We start from the raw sequence: 23566 nt of genomic DNA on the forward strand, positions 1-23566 counted from the left end.
TATTGCAATTGACCCAAATGAAAGCTACTCTGGTTAGTCTGGTATTGAGGACTGTGGCAAAACCCCAATTAAAATCCTCCAGGCTGTAACATATGGATTGTGATTGGTCGAAAGAACATGTAGGATGATTCTATTGATAACATCCGGTCGTCATGGGTCTGAGTTTTGTGGTCAAACCGCGGACGGCTTGACATTTGCCGACCACTCAGTGAATCACAGTTGAGAAGCATCCAAAAGTTAACAGTCAGTCTGCGTTGGACATTATCAATCCAAAGTGAACTTTCGAGAACTATCCATCAAATCATCCGGGCAGTTTCGTCCATTAAGATGAATCCTACATTCCATGATAGTGTGAGAGATAAGATGGTAAATTTCACCATAGACATCGTTCATGGTTGTAATGATGCATGTCTGTTCTCCAGGAAAACTTGCATTCTCTAATAAATAGCTCCCCGGACATTAACCATGAAAAACCAAACTGATTACCATTGACAGATAAGACATCATTTTTGATTGGCTGTCCAATTAAAGAGGTTATGTATTGGCTCTTACAATTGGTCAAATTAATTATGCGAAAGATGTTTTTGTTATCTCTCGACCCTCTATGGCATGTGGTGTGTGTGGCGTGCATTTATTGTGGTGTGTGGCGAGTATTCATTACGGTGCCGATAACGTGATAAACTCGCACGCCATGCTTTTAGCAGTTCGCACCGTCGTCTTGTCTTCGTGAGAACCACGTGACACAATCAGTCAGGTACAATGTAATTAAGGACGAAACATGGAATGCAAACATGTCTTTCTCCTCGGCTACTCCCTTCACCAAAAGAATGTATCACATCGTGCTCGGTCTATGACTACTGGCCATGTGTAGAGCCTCGGAGGCCATTGACATGGACCTTTTGTAGTTTGGACAAAGTCCTCAAGGATACTGTACTAAATGTTTTAGATAAAACTTTCCGAATTTCCCAGTAGCATCTTAAAATGGAATCCTTTATAGAGAATCCCACAGGATTTCTGAATGATATAACGTATCAGGATTGCATTGTGTTATAAAATGTATACACTGTTTGTAGTTGTAATGGTCACATCATTAGTTTTTCGATTCAAACATATTTTATTGTCAAAATGTACAAAAGGATTGGGCACAAGTTTTTGCAACTTATCAACGCCCTTTCCCAAAACAAATACAAACTACAATATTTGACAAAATGAAGACTAAAGGTCACCAATTCAATATTTTTGTAATATCTTTGTAACATCATTAGTCTCAGCGATGATAGGCATTCATAGCACTGAGCATTCTTGATACATTATTAATGAAATACTGAGTTATGACTACTTTTTGAGAGACATCATAATTTCTGGAAAAAAGATATTCCACTTCCGGAATCTTATAAAAGACCACTTTTTTGGAAAAATATTATTAGCTTGTTTTGTTTTATTTATCTGGTATATCAATAATCATATTCATACATTAACTGCAGTGTAAATACATAGGTTGTGTTTATTTTGAAAAAAAAAACCCAATGTTTTCTTGATATGCTATGGCTTCATGTGTGCCAAGAAAGGTTTTCAGGAAACAACGTCGGTGTCATTGCTTTAGGGGAGATAACTCGTGATATTTGTAACAATAGATTCAGCCCAATAATTTCATGTGATATTGAGGTATGGATTATCATTTTTGTCATCCGTTTTTTTTTCTCTTTTTCTTTTTTAATCACAATTTTCCAAAGTGGAATGGAATACATTGTCATACTAGCCTGTATCAGAGATTCACTATAAAGCATCATTTCGTGAAATGAAATGAAGAGAAACACAAGCAGGCCAGATGTAAAGCTGTTCTATTTAATTGTATCAAATTCTCGAAACGATCGGCAATATAAAAAGGCCGCTAAGAAAATATAATTTCAAAAACGTTATTGATCTAAAAGATTGTGGTTGATTGGATGTCAAAAAAATTGTCTGGTATTTAATATCCCCAAAGCCAATACACAATACATAAAATCTCCTAGATCACTTTGAAGTCTGAAACTGCCCACAAGTAAAAATTACACTATTCAGTATCATTGAATAATATAGGTCGATTAGAAGAAGCCATTTTAAGCACAATAAAAATGGTTCAATATGAAGATACTCGTCATGAAAATATAATGTTGCCGGCAGAAATGGATTTCTGATCTAGTGATAGTTCTGTTCTCCAACACAGTGTGGCATGTGATCAGTTTTATGCATATTCTGTCAAATTAAAACATAATTTTTGATTTACTTGCACACAAAATTTGGTTTTATCAAATTTCAAATCATTATCCGATTACCATTTTAAATCATATGTATTGTTATATTAAAGATAAAATAGGGGGGAAAATGATAAAATGATTTTAAATTACAGTGCAGCGATTGAAAATGAGGAAATTGTCTCAGATTCTACATGATCCTATATAAAATTTATTTTGAATATATGCTTGGTATTTGAGTATCTTTCAGCGTTATCCTTTAGGTAGAATAGCCATAATCAATTGTATGCTATATAAACAATAGATAGATTGAGAATGATTAGATAAATAGAGACATATTAATTAAGAAACTAAAGATATTTATTATATAAATAATCTTTACATAAGATCAGAAGATTTAGTTTCTATTCTTACAAATTAGCATTTATTAGTACACTATATACGCTATATTACAACAACAAAAACATTGATATATTTATGTATAATGTAAAATCCACCCAACCAGACGAAACGGGTACAAAAATTAATCGACGATATTGTATAAGACAGTAGAAACATATCCTAAAAAAGCAAAGAAAATATGTATTTCAATTCCACAGAAAAGTCTAATTGAAAAAAAAATCTGTTAAAAGACGAAATACCAATACATAAAAAATGTCAAAATAACATCAATTTTGTCGATGATCCTTCTCGCTTCCGTCTGAAGACAAACTAACTTCCACGCCACATATTGGTATCCACACCATAGCTCCGTGGACCATATGTTCCCGTTTGGAGCCTCGTAACCCTTAAACGCCTGGAATCAGATAAATCGGTTACTAACCAACGGGAGTATATGTTTTCCTGGGCTCCACGCTAACCACGTGACAGATCATTGTCGCGTGCTCCCTAATATCATCGCTAATATTCTCTCGTTTTTTTGCCATTTTCAAGTTATTTTAAACTCTTACGTCATCGACGTGTTAACATATTTTGGTTTTTCATCCATAACCACCGCCCTTAGCAACCAGCATGGTGCATGGCAAAAACGCGCGCTAGTAAGAACGGTGGCTACTTGGAATCTGGATAAAACCCGCGAGCAGACGACCAGCTAGTGTGATCAATGGCAATTTAGTTTTGGTTTTTAAGTAAAGTGAGGCCAATGACGATGAATTTTTTGATGAAATAATCTTAAGTTAGCCACCATGGTTTACTGATTCGTGACATGCACTTGTTTGACGCTCGAAAGTGATATAATATAAGTATGCAAGGTAAGGAATGCTGGTTTTTGTTTTAACAACTGAATTGTGCGTTATTTGAAAGATTTTCTTCAAATGTTACTTCAATCAACTGTTTGTTATTTCGCGATGTTTTAAATAAGTTTGTTGTCTTTGCAGCATGCGTGTGTTTGCGGCCTTCACCTCTGTCCCCGGAAACATGAACAACTTCCGCTCGGAGAAACGCCGTCCAAATAGCTGTTCAGGTAAGTGATGTTTTGTAATTTTTAGAGCAGCATTGTACAATTTTAATATTTTCTCATAGAAGTTCATTATATTGCTATGCATAAAAACAGCATAAAAAGTTACGAACTTTCGGCTGTCTTGGACGAGCACAGTATTTTTCAAGTCACAGAATATTGGCCAAATGAAGTTAATATAGATAATGAATTTCATAGAAAGTTTTGGCAACAGGTATGTTCAGGTTTTTTAAGATGACGAAGAACGCTTTTACAACTTCCGGTTCCGGAGAAAGCATGCCAGTAGGTACGGTGTAGATAATTACAAGGTTCATAAATGTCTTCGACTCTGGTATACAATGCTAGTCAGGTGATAATCGCTCTAAACATACCATTTGTTAGTACATGATACAGGTAGCTGGACTATATTTATCTGTAAGCACTGGCAACTTGGGGTCTGGGGTCGTTCGATTTATTTATTTATTTTTTATATTTGAACTTCTGTCTAAATACCAAGTACGACAAAATTATCAAGATAATACAGTGTTTATGTTTAGGCGTAAAGCTTGAAACGTGTGGGCTGTAATTTAGATGATGCAAAAGGTTTAAGGAATTCAGAACAAACGTCAAATGTTAATATTCTTGACTTTAAATACACTCAGTTTGGAAAATGGCGTTCATGCACAGGCTTACGTACTTTAACCAGCATATCATAGGACAGTAACCATTGTAAGTTAACTCATATGACTTCATGATATGACAAATGTATATGGGAAATTATCGTATAGCTATTTTTGACATGTTCACATCATCAACAATTGTCCTTATTATTTTCGGTCATGTATATTCGTTCCATCATTTATGTTATACGGGAAAAGAGAACCACAATAGGGAGCGTCGAACCACGCACATCGGTTCTTTAACTTGTAACGATGAGATTGTCCTTAACACCTAACATACCAAAGGGTTCCCCAAGAACGTATATATTAACCTTCATTGTGAAGTGTATTCACGAAAGGATGAAGGTTGTTGTCTATATGGATATTCTTGTGTGTTTTGAATTTTATAAATGACTCTAGTTTATCATCGTCGGATACGACGACCGTAGTTTATATGAAGGCAATGTCCAAGGATAGTCACAGAGTAATATCATAGCTTCAAATTCACAAGTTCTCGTCTGTCAATACACCCAATATGTTATATGTATTGGTAGAGGGGCGAGTACCTGTGATCACCTCAGTCAATGTGTTAACCAGTCCTAATCATCACTTATGTTCATTAAGGTAAAATGGTCAAATACATAAAGTAGGTAGAATCAGCGGGCTTATTTTGGTTCCACGAGCTTCATATGACAAAGTTGGTGGAACTGACGCAAATCGCCAATTCTGCAGATTCTTCTCTTGGAAACATGCAGGAGTGTCGTGACCATGTCGTTTTGGTAAAATCTAAAATCAAACCAGTATCTAGGCAAATTGATTTATAATTTACGTTCATTATTATGTAATTTGATTTCTCAATGTTTCGTCATCGACATGAATGTGACGGGGATGCTTGATTGTCAAATCTTCAACGGCACGGTTTGGCTCTTACGACCTCGACAAAGCAATGTTTGGCCAGTACACCTCGACAAAGCGATGTTTGGCCAGTACACCTCGACAAAGCGATGTTTGGCCAGTACGACCTCGACAAAGCGATGTTTGACAATCTAGACTTTGACAAAGCGATGTTTGACCAGTACACCTCGACAAAGCGATGTTTGGCCAGTACGACCTCGACAAAGCGATGTTTGACAATCTAGACCTTGACAAAGCGATGTTTGTTATCATAATTTTGACAAAGCAATGTTTGGTTATCACGATTATGACAAAGCGATGGCTGGCTATCATGACTTTGTCAAAGCAATGTTTGGCTATGTTTGGCTATCACGAATTTGACAAAGCGAGTCAGAATTTGATGACTTTGACACTGTTTGATACCACCTCGGCTGCCCAGCAAAAACAAAAACAATAAACAAAAAACGAACGCTGTGCGTGACCCTGAAAAAAGTATATATCTGTGAAATAGAGCCTCGGTCGTGTGCCAAAAAAATGTTGATCTAAACAAGGACGTTCAATGAACCTGTGTCATGCAAGGGGCATGATGTCAGCGTGCGTTGTTATTGAAACAGTTGTCTTTATTGGTTGGGGACTAGACAATAAAATCAACAGCCGTAAACTGGGCGTTAAGGGAACGAACAATAGAATCAACAGCCACAGTGAAAAGGTCTGGGGATTAGACAAAAGAATCGGTGTAGGTTTTCGTGCCTGTGTGTGTCAGTAAGTTTGTTTATTTGTTTTCTGTGTGATGTTGGTTGTCGATAGTTTTCTGTCATGGAGACGTGTTTCTGTGTAGACAGAGTAACTTCCCTTAGTTTTAATGGCGTTCATGTACAGATATTACTCCAACAATGTTAGAGGATAACACGGCGAGAAACTTATGACAGGCGCCGCGTCGGTTGGCGTCAGAACAAAAAAAAAGTAGCCGGAGACCTTTAGCTAGCTGAAGTAGTGCAGATACTTGACATTCTGAAAAGATGCTCTAATTTCAAAGCTTTCAGACCTCATATTCTGTAGCTTAAGTTCTGAATATCGGTATTATGTATTATGGTGCCGATGTTTGGGTTGGTCGGGTGGCACATTAGTAACAATACTTGCCTTTCACCACGGCGATCGGGGTTCCATTCCTTGATTGGAAAGGTATGGGATCACCTGTCCGACCACGTGGGTTTTCTCCCGGTACCCCGGTTTCTTCCCGCAGTTAGACCCCTTGTACGTTTGCGCAAACAATATTGTTTAATATAAGTTGTTTCGCAATTGTTGTAAAATAAATAGTTTACATTTTATATTCACATTTTTTATGATCACTCAAAGGCTTTTTCGTTTGTGACGTCACAGTGCAAATTCATAGTCTGCGACGCTTTTGAATTATGACATCATTTGAAACCTACACCCAATCCGAGTTAATTGTATTATCTAATACTAGTAGGTGTTAACAAAACAATTTATGTGATGATGACAGTGATGATTGTGTAGTTTATGTGATTAACGAACTTTCTTATCTGTCACCTGCGTGACCTTTCGTGACCTTGATAGTTTTCGGACAAATTGGTCCAATCACATATGCTACTGGAATCATTCGCAAATACCACGGTACACTATCATTTGAAACATGCGTTGATGAATTCTACCAGAAATACCAAGTTTAACACATATATGAGTTCAAGGCCATGTTGAGCAGAATAAGGTCAGGTCACGGATGAAGTTAGATGGTTACAGGACGGTCAGATTGAGAGAAGGGTTGTATATAGTGTCAGTGAGTACAGAAATGTTAGGCTAGGAGACGATTGGGTTATATGGACGTTAATTTTATTGGTGATCTCAGAAACCAATATGGTTTATTTTATAGCAAGAATAGCTTCAATGTGTACTGAGTGTTGATTTCTATATTTCACCTATGACATGACATACGGCATACCCCGGTGTCCTTGACCTTTGATATGAAACAAGATATACCCGGTACCTTTGAACTTTGACATGACTCAAGATATACCCCGGTGCCCTTGACCTATGACATGACACACGATATATCCCGGTGTCATTGAACTTTGACATGAAACACGGTATTCCCCGGTGTCCTTGACCTTTGACATGAAGCACGATGTCCCCCCCCCCCCCCCTGTCCTTGACCTTTGACATGAAACACGATACCCCCCTGTCCTTGATCTTTGACATAACACACAATATACAGACAGCTTTCATGCGAGCAAAAATTCTTTTTGATCCTGTTCAGCAACACTTTGCTGGGTTTGTTTCTAAGTTTACTCTTGTAATTCAACAACAACCCCAGGTAGTTCAATTTATCTACAATATCTAATTAACATCCATTATATGTCCAACTTTCAGTAACCCCCAATTACCCTACATTACGAAAACACGGTGCTCTTACTGCCGTCTTGCTGTGTTAAATCAGAAACACGAAAATTGTCACTGTTAAACATACAACATTTCAGAAAATTTTGCGGTTTGCTAATATCTCTTACATGTTTAATATTTAAAGTCCGTGATAGAACTAAAGACATATTGTGTTAATGTTGCTACTTTTAGGGAAAAGTTCGAATCAATAGAAAAACCCGAAAAATGGAAAAGTTTATGTGGTGTTCTCGATCTATTTCATAAATCTACTCGAGGAAAAATTGACCGAAGGGAGACAACCGCCATATCATAACTTGTAATATACCGTGAATAACTTCCAGTACGTGTATAACACATACAGGTACAGTGTATTTATAACATTTCAAATTGTAGGTTAATACTAAAGTTGGAAATTCTGTGATATATGACAGTTCGAATCCATGAAGACACCAATCCTTATTGGTTACATTTAATGATGTTTAAAATGGTTAGCTCAGTTAAACTCAGTATTTAAACAGTCGTATGAAAATACAAACTTAAAAATACCACTACCTAAAAGATGATAAAAAAATACCTAACATATCGAAAAATGTTACCCATCTTCTCCCAAAAGGTTCATCTCAAGTAGTATTTGTTTATTTGAATATTAGATGTTTGTACGTCTGTGTAAATTCTTAATTTTCTGGAGCTAATGTTTTCAATTGATAAGCTGGTGTTTATCCTCGTGTAAAGAATGTCCATGAAAACCATGCTCAACATTCCGCGTGAACAATTCGCGCTTTTTACTGGAGTTATCGGTTACACAAACACGTGTTCCATGTATACACACCTCGTTCTTACTTAGAACAGTTCATGCTTTCATCCCTTGCCTGCGTAGAAAAAAACCTGTCTCGCGGAATTGTCAATATAAAAACATCTCGGAGTTAAAATGTCATTTATTGAAATATATATAGTAAAAATCAACAAACAGCAAATTCTGAGGAAAGATTTTATGGGAAAAGATATAAAATCTACATACAGATATTTATGAAAATATTATTTTGATTTACGTGTATATGTTTAATGTAAGAATACATGTGTGACTAGGTTTTCGAATGGCAGAAACACAGGGGCATGATGTCTAGTGACAGTATATGTTCGATTTTTATTTTGGTATCCCAAAAACACTTAAACCACTCAACCCTCCCTCCCTCCCTCCCCCGCCCCTTCTCATTCCAATCTCATTTCTAACAACATTTCCCCCGGAAGGGACAAACATAAGTCCTAATTATGGTATCCCTGTAACGGAGTGAATTACAGCAAAATAGAAGGGTCTCTTAACTCAAATTAAAAAATGTATATGGAAACTGAATAGAAACTATAGGCATGTAACTGTATATTCTAAAACTTTGCTTGTTATGAATTAAATAGTATTTTTTATTGCTCCTTTACCCTGTTCCCGTATACATGTATCACTCTTCTTTGTCTGTGTAGCGTTCGTTCATTCTCAATTTCTTGAATATGATATAATATAATTCTGTAATATTTTATTATAATCGACAACTGTCTGCTGCACTAGTTTGATATGATTGTAAACACGTGTCGGAATAATTTCCGTCCAATTCGATTTTAAATGTTCCCGTAGTAAAATAGCAATAAATCGTCGACTGGAAACTATGGCAAGCCGATAAAGGCTTCATAGATCTATAGCGCGTGGCTGCTAAAAATAAAGAACCGAACTGTTAAAATGCGTTTTTGTCGTATTTCTTTATATCTTAAGTAATAAACGAACAAAGATCGTAAACTGAATAGAAGTTTTATTATGAAATTGTTATATTCACATTTTTTTCAATTTCGCGAACAGAAGAAAGAAAATAGTCTTAGTCTAATTGCCTTGAATGGATCTACATCCGGTAAGGTCGTTCAAAGCGAAGGTCACTCGGTGCAAAATCGTTTTCCTTCATAGGAATGAGACGGACTGTTTCATTACGGTAGGAAACTGGCAGTCTATTGAGCTCCTCCCTAATTCCTCGGAGGACGTTTTAACGTGTAGTTAGAACTTAAAGTCTACCAGTTGTAAAAAAAATGTCGGAAATGAAGAAAGTGCTTTATAAATATTACATTGAATAAAATATTATATCAATTATTATGTTAAATGATTGTATATTGATAAATATACTGTATACATTTGTATATACATATATATTAAATGATTTTATATTATATACATTCAGAAAGGGCTTAATCTAAGTTAGAAAACGTGTGCCTAATTTCTTTGTATTGTAATAGATAAAAGCAAAATATGTTTAAATCAAGTCGAATTATACCAGTAAGTAGGATGCCTCTCATTCTCATTTAACTGTTTCTTTTGTCAACAGGCAATCATATCATAGGGGCCTGATAAAATCTACAAAATGAATAATTATTTTGATAGATATATGTACATGTGAAATACATTCCCGCGGTCCTTGTACATGAATTTTTTTTGCTTTTTTCATCAATGTAGATCTTGATGGTTAGAATACTTTTCTAACACAGGGACCTGTTTATTTGTTGTTTCATTGAGCTAATGCACGTCTCTACCCATCATAGTATTCTGAACAAACATGTGCACGTCCCTGTGCATGATCTTGACTCATTACAGTGCCAAGGGAAGGTCGACGACTCCGGAACATTATAATGATAATAAGTATCATAATGACATTTCATAAATCATTAATATTATACAATAAAAACACGTGTTTAGAGCTAGGATAAAGTAATATCAAATTTCTTATCAGATGGCCGGAGTTTTTCTCTCACAGTATGGAATAACTAACAAGTGAACAATGTGATAATTGATAGTAGGTAAAACCTGGGACATAAATGATATCTGGGGTGTAAAATCTGCATGGCTTATCAAAAGAATGATATATCGTGGAATTAAAGCTCTCTTAATTATCTTGATCTATGTATCTATCTACTTTTAAAAAGTATGGCTAAGATTTGTCATATTATAATACATTAATTAATTGTCTATGAATCATTCTGTAGGATGAAATATTTAATATATTGTGACCAAATGGTCGGCTGTGATAGGGTATCTGAAAGGTGTTTTATGAGTAGAGTTTTTAATGATTGTCACTTTATAGTATGAAATTACGCTTTATTCATAACAGATATTTTTCACTCTAATTTTAATTTATTCCCATTCAAGTTTCTTATTTCTCAGTATAATGAAAAATATGACGCTGTCAGCATATACAATATTTATGAGTCATCAACCATTTGATATCTGTCCCGACAACCCGCTCCACGGTAAATCACGATTAGAGCATGTTTTTATGATTTAGTCATTTTGGTGGTGATATATTTCAGATTTGATCAAATTTAGAATTTTTGTGATTGGACCCTGCACCGTCACGAGCGGCGTTCATCACTTCAGTGGACACTGCACGTGCAAATGATACCTCTGTTGAATTATGCACGTGCACCATATGTTGCCATTTTTATGAATATACCAACTGCTGAAACTGATGTTACATTTTAATCTATAGCCATTTCGTCAATACTACAAAATATACCTTCATAAAACCAAGTAGAATACATTGTATGTATTTTTCTATATATTATGCTTCGGAGACAAGATATTTGTTTAGGATTACAATCAATACTTTGGCAATCCATAATTGAATAATCTACATAACTTCATCAGTGTGTAAGAAAACGGAAATGTTGTCATTCATCGGCAAAATAGATTACAGAAACAAGCGATTTGGAAAATTGATGTGATGAAGAAGAATATTAAAATTTTCGAGTGAGTGGTTGTTCTTGTTCGTGGTATATTCTACTCCTGCTGACATAAAACTATAGAGACCTAACTTTATATAAAGCCAGATAGAGCGAAAGAAAATGACTAGATAAAACACTAGGGCAAAAAGTCCTTTGACACACAACGATGGTCCAAATTCTACGTAAGCCGAGTCAGGGACGTAATAGATACTGATCTATAAAACCTGACAGGTAAACTTGTTATAAACTTATAATGCCATTTCTAACTCCTACCCTAAAGTAGACGTGTTAACATATCTTTGTTCAACTTGACATATTTCAAAAGATTTGTCAAAGTTGCGGTCACTTTCCAATAAGTTGAGTCAGACCATGGGGGTAAAGCCGCCAAAAAAATGAAAACAGCCTCGTCCCCGTTCGGTGTTCAACACGTGGTGGGAACGAGGATAGGTCGCTTCTACACATGGAAAAATATGGGTTTGGTTATTTCCTGTGCGAATACACACAGATTTATGAGCGTGTAATTCAATGGAGGAAGAACATTCCACCAAAATAAATAAGGTGAGTGATGCTTGAATACTATACTATCCGCTGAGTGTATCATACCAGGGGATCTGTGCGTCCTTATCGAGCTTCATAGCCCGAAGTTTGATGAAAGGCCAAAAATATGTCAGACATTGAAAATGGCGGTCGGTACTTCCTGTGATGTCCACGGTGTTTTTTAATTGGCATTTATCCAAGTTATAACACCTGGAAACAGCAATTTGCTTTGCCTGTAATGATCCTCAATAAAGTAGAATCGTGTGTGTTACTGTTTTATGTGAATTGTTGGGGTGAAATGCTCAGAAATCACCTGAACTAACCGTGAGAGTTGGACAGCGGCGGTATGCACTTGTTTGTTTTGACGTCCAACACGGTGTACAGGGGGGCATTCGGTCCAAGTTTTAAAAGTTATTGTACATTAATGTCACACCTCAAGTCTTTGGTATATGTGATGCAATATACAAATGCTGTTATTAGTTTATAATTGGTTAATTTACGTTGACAATAAGACACTGAACGCTGTTGTGATTTTGTAACGAGTTTGCCGACCAGTCACAGGTAGCCCTCCATGACACAGATTTTGATAAACACCGATGGCCTATTTTCTACGTTCCAGCAGAATTGGTTGCTGTAAAATAACATGTCGACTCGTTGAGTATGTAAACACAATTATTTGATTGTGAATATGATGTGACTATCAAATGTCACCGATAGTATTGATAATAATGACAAAATTTCTAAGCTGTGAATGACTCGACTATGTGTATTAAAAAAATAGGTCAGATTTTTTGTTCAGGCGAGCTTCACAAATTTTTTGAGGTTGTTTATAAATATATCACTATTTTAATGTACAAGGGAAATTTAAACGAATTGCTTCTTGGTCACTCATATTGGATAAATCGATCGCTCAGCATGCCATCATTTTATATCTCAGAACAACCTAATTGATACACTTGTGTATTAGTATAAAATTTTTTAGGCCATATAATTAGGCTTTTCTACAACTTCGCTTGTATAAGCAAGAATGTAACCATTCAAGGAGCACAAAGTTGAAATAAGGTAAACTTTGTCTAGAAAACATATCTATTGCATTGTGGCCCTGGAACCCATGATATATTAGATATCGCAAATATACATGCTTGCAAATTTCTATACAATTAAATTCTAATAATAGGTATTGTTTTATGTTAATGAAACCGAATTTCAAAAAATCTATATTTTCAAATATTTTCAGTGTGACAATTTGCAAATTGATTCGTTTCAGATTAACAGATTGATAACAAAAATTCTGTCTTTGTTTGACAGTCAACCATAGGAATTGTAAATGTTTGAAGGTCTTACGTTAAAATACCTGGTTACTCTGTAGTTACTGGCTCTGATTGTTATTTTTTTTCCAGTGAATAACAAGGACGAATAACATCGTTATTGAAACACAAAACATGAAAATTAATGAATCACCAGGGCAGGACACTTCAATCATGTCCACCCTCCCCTAGTAACCATCACCAGGACACTGTTCACCCATGTCCACCCTCCCCTAGTAACCATCACCAGGACACTACTCACCCATGTCCACCCTCCCCTAGTAACCATCACCAGGACACTGCTCACCCATGTCCACCCTCCCCTAGTAACCATCACCAGGACACTGCTCACCCATGTCCACCCTCCCCTAGTAACCATCACCACTACTCACCCATGTCCACCCTCCCCTAGTAACCATCACCACTACTCATCCATGTCCACCCTCCCCTAGTAACCATCACCACTACTCATCCATGTCCACCCTCCCCTAGTAACCATCACCAGGACACTGCTCACCCATGTCCACCCTCCCCTAGTAACCATCACCAGGACACTGTTCACCCATGTCCACCCACCCCTAGTAACCATCACCAGGACACTGCTCACCCATGTCCACCCTCCCCTAGTAACCATCACCAGGACACTGCTCACCCATGTCCACCCTCCCCTAGTAACCATCACCAGGGCACTACTCACCCATGTCCACCCACCCCTAGTAACCATCACCAGGACACTGCTCACCCATGTCCACCCTCCCCTAGTAACCATCACCACTACTCATCCATGTACACCCTCCCCTAGTAACCATCACCACTACTCACCCATGTCCACCCTCCCCTAGTAACCATCACCAGGACACTACTCACCCATGTCCACCCTCCCCTAGTAACCATCACCACTACTCATCCATGTCCACCCTCCCCTAGTAACCATCACCAGGACACTGCTCACCCATGTCCACCCTCCCCTAGTAACCATCACCAGGACACTGTTCACCCATGTCCACCCACCCCTAGTAACCATCACCAGGACACTGCTCACCCATGTCCACCCTCCCCTAGTAACCATCACCAGGACACTGCTCACCCATGTCCACCCTCCCCTAGTAACCATCACCAGGGCACTACTCACCCATGTCCACCCACCCCTAGTAACCATCACCAGGACACTGCTCACCCATGTCCACCCTCCCCTAGTAACCATCACCACTACTCATCCATGTACACCCTCCCCTAGTAACCATCACCACTACTCACCCATGTCCACCCTCCCCTAGTAACCATCACCAGGACACTACTCACCCATGTCCACCCTCCCCTAGTAACCATCACCAGGACACTGCTCACCCATGTCCACCCTCCCCTAGTAACCATCACCAGGACACTACTCATCCATGTCCACCCTCCCCTAGTAACCATCACCAGGACACTGCTCACCCATGTCCACCCTCCCCTAGTAACCATCACCACTACTCATCCACCCTCAGCCTCTATAACCCAGTCTCAAACCAACACTCCCCATCCCCCCTCTCTTATTGAACAGTAAAAGTACACCTTAGAAACTTTGTTCAATGTTCAGACTTTCATGTCCCAGAAATTCCCTTGATGTGTTATTAAGTATGAACAAAGAAAAACAATGTTGATTGAGACAAATTTGAATAGCAACAGTTTTGAACATAGTTTCTTATGCTTGTACTGTTTTCATCTAGTTCTTTTCCTCCTCTTGAAAATTACAGTGATTCCTTATATTAAAGCACGAGCCCATGATATTGTCTGGCATGAGTTTCATCAATATTCTCTTACTTCAGAAATTCCTAAACTTCTCCATTACAGAATTTAAGGAAATTTTCTCAAGTTAAGGAAATGTCATTAGTTTAGCTTATTGAAAATCACATCTGTAGGATTAATCATTTTTCAACTCAATAATCAAAAGCTATGGCGTCACTTGAATTTCTGAAGACTTTTCTTGTTGACACAGTGCATCATCCATTTTATAGTTGAGCCAATTGTATCGATATTCAATCATACCCTGTGCCTAATGCTGAAATGTAGTGAAGAAGATCTTTAAAAATCATGATCAGTTTGTCAATTTCTCAGTTGCATACATAGGAAGGAAAATATCTACAAAAGCAACCAAAATGCTAGGGGAAATTTGATGGATGTGTTTTAAGGTATCAAGCTAGTAGTTATGTTTTGGAATATTGTTTTAATGTATTTTGACTTGAAATTATCGCTGGTTTTCATATTCACCTTAAAATTGAAAAAATCTCCTGAAAGTTTCCATCTTATAGTCAAACTTTGGATGATGATAGAAAATCGTGATCGATTACTGGAGGTCAAAAAACCATGACTAATCATTGATTAGATGGACTAATCGGAACAACACAAGCCTTATGTGTCTGGAATGCCCTGATGTAGACATGTGTGCTGGGTCCCTACCAGTGTACGTGTAGGAATGTAGATTATAGATGTAAATATAAGTGGTTCTTTTGGAATGTACTTAGTAAAATGATGAACCTCGCATTTCTTCCATACTTCAATATCATCTGATGGAATGTGATGCACTTGGAGAACACCTATCAATTATACAACATTCAGCATTACAGCAGGCAATTTTCTTATCAACAGTTTTTTCCCGCCCAAATTTACAGAACTAATTTTCAAGTTGTTTATTGTGGATAAAGTTTGATGAATCTTAGCATTTTAACATAATTTCAACATGCGCAAAATATTTCTGCGGGGATGGGTAGACTCAATTACAAGAGGGATATTCTTCGTTTGGTAACTGATACCGGAAGGTGGTATAAATATATCCTAAGTCTTGATACACATAAGAAAGCTCCAGAGATGTTCCTAATGAGATTTTTGGTGTTCCTTGTAAAGACACTACCATACATTCCCTAATGCAACTGCCTGTTTTTAAATAAGTATACCACCCAGGGTTCTTTTTGCCTCATTTTGGGAAGAAAATTGATGAATCGGGAAAGAGTTTTTCAGGAGTAAACTGCTAATTTTGGGAATTTCGCCTAAATAGGAAATAATTTCAGTTGGGAATTGGGCCTATTATCAGCCCCCAAAGCCCTCCGAAATAGCCTTGCCACCATAGTATTACAGATTTAATTTTGATTGTTTCATAATTCTGCCACTGAACAGGGACTTTGTGAGTTATGAAAGTGACCAATTATAATAAATTGCTGTCAGGATGAAAAGTTTAGTCTTTGCTGCAGTCCAAATTTAGAAAAAGTCGAAAATGAGATTAATTGTTTGAGGGAAAATATTTGTTAAGTATCCTACACCCAGCATCTTTACCTTGTCAATTACAGCGTTTCATATCAGAATGAAAATCTCCCAAAGAATATTAACTATAAGTCTGTATAGACACGAATAGCTATGATTGAATAAATGTTAATGATGTTTGGAATCCCTGATAGGATATTCTAATCAAAAGGCGGTTTATAGGCTTAGATCAAAAGATGGAGAATTTGGGGAAAATCCAAATGATTTATTTTTTTGATATTGCTGATGCTTTAACTAAATGTAAATAAGAATTTCTGTTACTTTTAGAATTTTTGATTAAATAAAGACAAAAAACAAGGAGCCTTAAATACAAGAATTTTACATAGAATTTAAAGGATTTTGAAAATATCTGCAAGAAAATATTGTATGCATTTAGAAGTTTAGTTTTAACTTTACCAGATTGTGAAAAGAAGAGTTTTATTTGGGAACATAATAAAATATTGTTTTGCTTCTTTTTGATTTCAAGGAAATATACTAATACCAGCATTTGTCTGTAAGAATATGCTCATGAATGCCTCCTTGAGTAAAAAATTATGTAAAAAATGTGAAAATTCCAGACATTATAATTGGTACGTATTTAGCTAGTTGAGATCCACAAATAGAATCGTGCTAGCCTATTAAAAGTATTTGTAACAAATACAGGTTTATATTTGAACTGGAGGAAAAAGGGACAAGAATTTTTTGTGATACATAGTTTTAAGTAATCCACCTTAAGTGGGTACATATAATTGGTCTTTGTTCGTTGGAATTTCGTCCATGCGACACTCCATTTTTTGCCCCAGCTTAAGAGCTATTCACTCATAGATATTAAGGACCCCCATGGATAGTGTTTATACCTGTGTCTTTAGGGGGTTAAGGGAAGAGACAAACTGAACCATGTGACCTATCTTCAAATGGTCATGTATATATGAGAGTCACAATTCGTCTCTGACACCATGACCTGGACTTATTTTGTTTATCTCAGTCCAAATATTTTGACCAGTTTTAGCTATACTGGGCTGTTAGTTTATGTAGAGGGATTGATCACGTTGGTTTTAATGTGATTTTCTAGCAAGAATTTTAAGTACGAAAATACCTTTATATTGATAAACCTATTGAAAAAGGTAAATGACTTGACAGAATTGGTAGGATGTGCTTGTTAACATTTGAAATTTATAATATTTTCCAGAAAAAAAACTCTTAATTGGAGATGAATTACAATGTAAGCCTGTCCTTCCTATGTGGAGTGGTTTGGGGTGGGTTATATTTCTCAGGAAGCCGACAACACAAGAGTATGGTACCCACAGTGGTGTTCTTGGGCAAGACACTTAAGCCCAAATTGACAACAGATCTAGATAACAATGCAACAATCCATCAGTTTAAGTGGGGTAGCCACCAACTACTACAAAGAAGCAGAACCTTACAATGACTGATTGTCCACTGGCCATAAACCAACCAACATTCAAACTACATATAATGTGACAATTAATGTTGATGACACTTCAATGATTAAGAACTGCTGAATTTTGTTTGAATAGTATATTTGAAAGCGTTCAAAATGTTGATGTCTCTAAGGTTCAAACGTGCTGTAACTTCATGTGTACTAAGTTATGGACACCAGAGGTCTAAATGTGATATTAAATAGCATGTACTCCAAATTAGCAATGTTAGATTTCAACTCGGACATAGCAAGCTCAATTACATTATTATTATTATTCTCTTTATTTCCTCCAAAATGAAGATTTTATAAACAGAATAAATACATAAGTGTATATACAAATACATTTGAATGACATACATGTAGGAATAATTAAATGTGCATAATTTTTTACAAGTGGAATTAATAATAGACTTGTGCATTATAGTCGATTAGTGGTACTATGTACATAATCTACGATAATATGTCTCTACATTCGAATATCACTTTCTAGACATATCTATTTCACATACTCATATATTAAATTACTATAATTAATAGATTACACTTTCGGTTGCTCCATCATCTGTTGACACCATTTTCATTTGACTAAATTCTTTTAGTTATTGAACTGAAATGACTCCAATTCTCTAAAACAATACCTATTTAACTTCAGCCGCTGTAAGGCCGAAAAATGATAGATCACTTGTGTCAATTTTTACCACAGTCAGTTAACTCTTTCTTATGTGTCCCATTATATCATGATTATGCATTATAATTTAAAAAAATGTGTTCTAAACTAAAAAACTGCATATCTTTTATCAGAATTAAAACGTTGTTTCCTGAATTGATGCTGTCATTCTCATATCAAATTGATCGGGAAATGCATAAGAGATTAAATGTTTAAAAATTTCCCATATATATCAATATTTATAATGTGTTTAAGGACTAGAATTTTGAAAAGGGTAGCTGTCACAAAGAATTTCACACGTGTTATTTTGTGTCACACTCTGGCCCAGACCAGGGTGTTTCTAAAGCTACCTGTCAGAGTTGTGACACACCAAACAGTTTTATTAAAACACCTGCTTTCTAACAAACTTTGAATACAACTTGTTAAATGGCCTGGAGTGGACAGGTTTTCTGATATAACACTTTTAGCATCCTTCTGCTAAGTCAGATTACACTCACAACAGTATTGAGTACAGGTGCAATTATAAAGTATGGGTTTGATATAGGAGGCAAAATCATTAACCGACTTTCCAATAGGCTTGTCCCCTCCCATAGTGGGGGGGGGGCTGTATCAATGACGTCAATATTGCACAAGACAGTTCTGGGAACGGAAGATGGCAATAGATTATCTTTAACTTCCAATTTACTATCACTTCAAGCTTCAAGGTCAGGTTCTGAATTGATGGTTTGACCTTGAATTATCTGGAGGTAAAGTTACAATCGACCTCCAATTCTGTGTGGCCAGAAAGTTGAATAAGGTTGATTAAAAGAGCTTGCATAAGCATTAGCCAACGTAAAGGAAACCCATTTCACTTTGTGAGGTAATCCCTTGTGTGATTCTTGTGGTTTTATATAATTACACATCCTGTTGATGGTGGGAAGTGGCCTTCTTAGTATTTATTATTGTCCCCCAATTTATTGATTTTTTTTTGGGGGGGGGGAGTTAGGAAGTAATTATCTGACCATTGGCCATATTTGAGGAGTTGAGCTGGGGATATATTATAATCTGGGATATAGATGATTACCTATAACTATCATCCACTTAGGGATAGGGTCAGAATTATAATTCAGTTCTTGGAAAATTTTATAATTTAAAAATAATAATAGTGCGATACCATATTAAACTTATTATGTGCAGCTTGTGCGCTTACAAAATCAGAAAAGGGGTGGGCTTGATAAAACCATGTTTAGTGAAATGTTTAAATGTTAAATCTGGATGAAAAAAACTCATTCTTTCATTTACATACCTTTATGTGTTGCGAAAACAATCCAAAATGTTTGGGAGTAGGGTTATAGGGGCAGATATGCTGATTAGGTCAAACACGGTAATTATATTCACATGTTCATTAATCCTTGGAACTCTAATCCTCTCATTTCCTGGATCAGTTTCAATGGATGGAAGGCTGGAGGATACAGTAAGGGAAGAGGTGTAAATAATTTTCTCCCTGGAGACTCATGAAGTGCTACAGGTACGCACCTCAAATAGATGAGGGTGGGGATTGGGGGTGGGGTGGTACAGGTATACACCACAGATAGACAAGGGTGGGGTGGGGAGGTACAGGTACTCATCACAGATAGACAAGGGTGGGGTGGTACAGGTACGCACCTCAAATAGACAAGGGTGGGGTGGGGTGGTACAGGTACACACCTCAAATAGATGAGGGTGGGGTGGGGTGGTACAGGTACACACCACAGATAGACGAGGGTGGGGATTGGGGGTGGGGCAGTACAGGTACACACCACAGATAGACGAGGGTGGGGATTGGGGGTGGGGAGGTACAGGTACACACCACAGATAGATGAGGGTGGGGATTGGGGGTGGGGAGGTACAGGTATACACCATAGATAGACGAGGGTGGGGATAGGGGGTGGGGTGGTACAGGTATACACCACAGATAGATGAGGGTGGGGATTGGGGGTGGGGAGGTACAGATATACACCACAGATAGACGAGGGTAGGGATTGGGGGTGGGGAGATACAGGTACACACCACAGATAGACGAGGGTGGGGATTGGGGTTGGGATGGTTCAGGTACACACCACAGATAGACGAGGGTGGGGATTGGGGGTGGGGATGGTTCAGGTACACACCACAGATAGACGAGGGTGGGGATTGGGGGTGGGGCAGTACAGGTACACACCACAGATAGACGAGGGTGGGGATTGGGGGTGGGGTGGTACAGGTTCACACCACAGATAGACGAGGGTTGGGATTGGGGGTGGGGTGGTACAGATTAGGTTTATGATATTATCTACAAGGTCTTGTCAATATATAAATACTTTAGAGGATTATATGCGGATATAAGAGATAACAAGCTTTCTTTCTAGTGTGTATAAGTAGTGATTTCCTGTCAATAATTCTGATCTAGATCATAGGTACTTAAATACTTAGGTGGGTTCATAATCTGTGTTAACCAGAGATGATGTAAGCTTTGTGTAGCATTGTTTGCAAACGTCAATCAAGGTAAGCAATGTTTTAAAGCATGGAATTATATATTAACATTTTAATAGTCTTGTGTATCACTATTTATAAGAAGAAATCACTGTTTAGTGTAGAGCATAAAATCTGCAGTTAAAGTCTGTAAAATATCCAGTAGAATCCTGGTATAGTTTTGTGATGAGTATCACAATAAACTGTCACAAGAAGTGCATTCAAACTTTATTTTTCATATGAATATGTGCACAGTTATACTTTCCAGCCAAAGCATCTAATCATAGACTATAACATTTCTTTAAAGTTTTCATTGATAATGAACTTGAATAAATGCTAACTAAATTTTTTTTTTTTTTTTTTTTTTCGTGACAAAACAAAAATAAGTAACAACAACAAAACCAAACACACAAAACAAAACAAAAACAAAAAACTGAGAAAATTACCAAAAAGTTTCATTCACCCCTAAGGTTGTCAGAATAATATTGCTTTAACTTGAATATATATCTATAGTTTACCAGAAATTATTTAACCATGAACAGACGTCCATTTATTTAGAGTAATCTTATCTGTAGAGGAGCTGGTGTCCGAATGATTTAAACCAGGGCAAATCTGAGGATAGAGGCAATGCAATCACATTTATTTTAAACAAGGATAGTGAACCTCAGTGTTCCATGCAGTGAACGGCTAGCTGGTTAATCCAAACATTCAGGGATAACTGGTTGACCGATTCCTGTTCTGAATAAAAAGGTCACATGATCAGGTGAAAGGCCTAGTAGGTAGATGACTGGTTAATTTTGATGGCAATCGGAGAAAATTCAGAGGTGTGTAACGATTATTGTAATCGATTTCAAAAGACTTGTATGTTTTTAAACAAATTCTTTGTTCAATGTATATTGTTCTAACACAATATTTCCTTCCGTTCAATTTTATTTATTTTAAATTTGTTTAAAATTTTGTCTTAAGTATAATCTGTTTTTCCGAAATGTCCTATTGATTTGACGTACTTATTTCAGGTAAATTAACCACAAAATAAACTGGTACTTCTATACATTAATCTCAATCGGTGAAATGTACGCCCAAGGCAATTCGAGTACCCTTTACACAATAAAAAGCTATTTTGAAAAGTGATGAACCATTCTCGTAAGATTGTGTTTTATTTTTGAGCCCATTTAAAAGTCCAGATTATCTAAGAGACTTTTCCAAAGGGTCAGTGAACGAGTAAACGATTAAGTCGTTGGCCGTTTTATATAACTATGCATTCACATAATGGTTTCTTTCTAATGGAAGCGAACAGCAAAAAGTCTTTATATTTTTAAAGGCATTGTTACACAGTCTTCTATTCTACGGGTCTGATTTGACTGTTATCAGTAAAGTGCAATTTAGCCCAGTTTGGGGTTTTCTTTTGTTGAACAAAAGCGAGGTCAGTATCTCCAGACATATTAGCAGATTACATTGTAAGGTAATATTGTCTGTGACAACGTTTAGTTTGACATGTTTTTTAAAGGAATCAACAAAGAAGACTCTGTTCAATAACTTTCTACCAACTTGTTTAGCACCATAGTATTAAACAAATCTTCTAACTCCTTAAGTCTTGATATATTTTTGTTTTGTTGTAAAACTGTTATTAATAATGTTGAAATTTTATATTTCACTATTTATGCTGTTAAATAGATAATAAATTGTTGCTTGATATTTAAAAAAAACTACATTTTTGTTTTTTTCACATACATAATTTCAGATTGTTCATGTACTTATCTTGCTTGATAAGTGTAAATATTGATTACAATAATTGATAACAAAAAGTTCAAGGAATTAGGGTTTTGAAAATTTGTCAATGTACTATTGAAAAATAAAGATATTAATTCCCTGTCAAAAGCATAAGCTGTCGATAAAGGTGTCATGACAAAAGAATTAAAATGTTGGTTCCTGTTTGCATCATGGGTTTCCTTATTCAGGGATTATAAGTTGACAAGCTAAAGGAAATGGCTCCCGCTGGATGTGTTTTGGTGTTATTTCCCTACTGTTTTTGCTGATGATTTAAAGGAATAGCATTAGTTCATATTAGTTATTAGTGGACTTTAATAAAGAGGTCGCCCTGGGGCCCTTCTACAGGTGAAATAATAAGGGGCTGCCCAGGGGCTCTGCTACAGGTAAATGTCCCCAGCTGTGGCTACCTGTTAAACATGCTAATGACCCTTTGGTTACACAATCAACAAAAGGGGCTGACCCAGCTCCCTACTAAGCCAGGATAAGGGGTTGGGCTGTGGCAGCTGTCAGTCATCTCACCTGAATCTTTTTATGAATGGAAGAGAGTATCTGAATGTGTACAAGGTGTTACTACACTTCATTTTACCTGTGTATAGTACTCCTATCCGCTGACTAAAGGGATGACTGGCCACTGAGATGAATGACCATTAGGGCTACAAGCCAGGTCTGTTTTGGTCACTGGGATGATTGACCATTGAAGCTATTGGCCATGGTTTAACTGTTTTGACCA

The 23566-nt window shown here is 36.8% G+C and overlaps 1 protein-coding gene across 3 annotated transcripts in view; it reads left to right on the forward strand.

The window, feature by feature from the left end:
• The window catches only part of LOC117342250 (tyrosine-protein kinase SRK2-like), a 136453-nt gene that overhangs the window by 72402 nt on the left and 40485 nt on the right, over window positions 1-23566 (forward strand). For 2 of the 3 annotated variants that reach the window (XM_033904310.1, XM_033904311.1), the window contains exon 2: window positions 3611-3696. In XM_033904310.1, the coding sequence (XP_033760201.1) occupies window positions 3611-3696 (86 nt within the window). Of the gene's footprint in view, window positions 1-3610; window positions 3697-11806; window positions 11928-23566 lie in introns of those variants that run through there. The other variant, XM_033904316.1, reaches the window with a different exon arrangement.

Source organism: Pecten maximus, chromosome 14 (assembly GCF_902652985.1).
Source record: "Pecten maximus chromosome 14, xPecMax1.1, whole genome shotgun sequence".
Classification (NCBI taxonomy): Eukaryota; Metazoa; Mollusca; class Bivalvia; order Pectinida; family Pectinidae; genus Pecten; species Pecten maximus.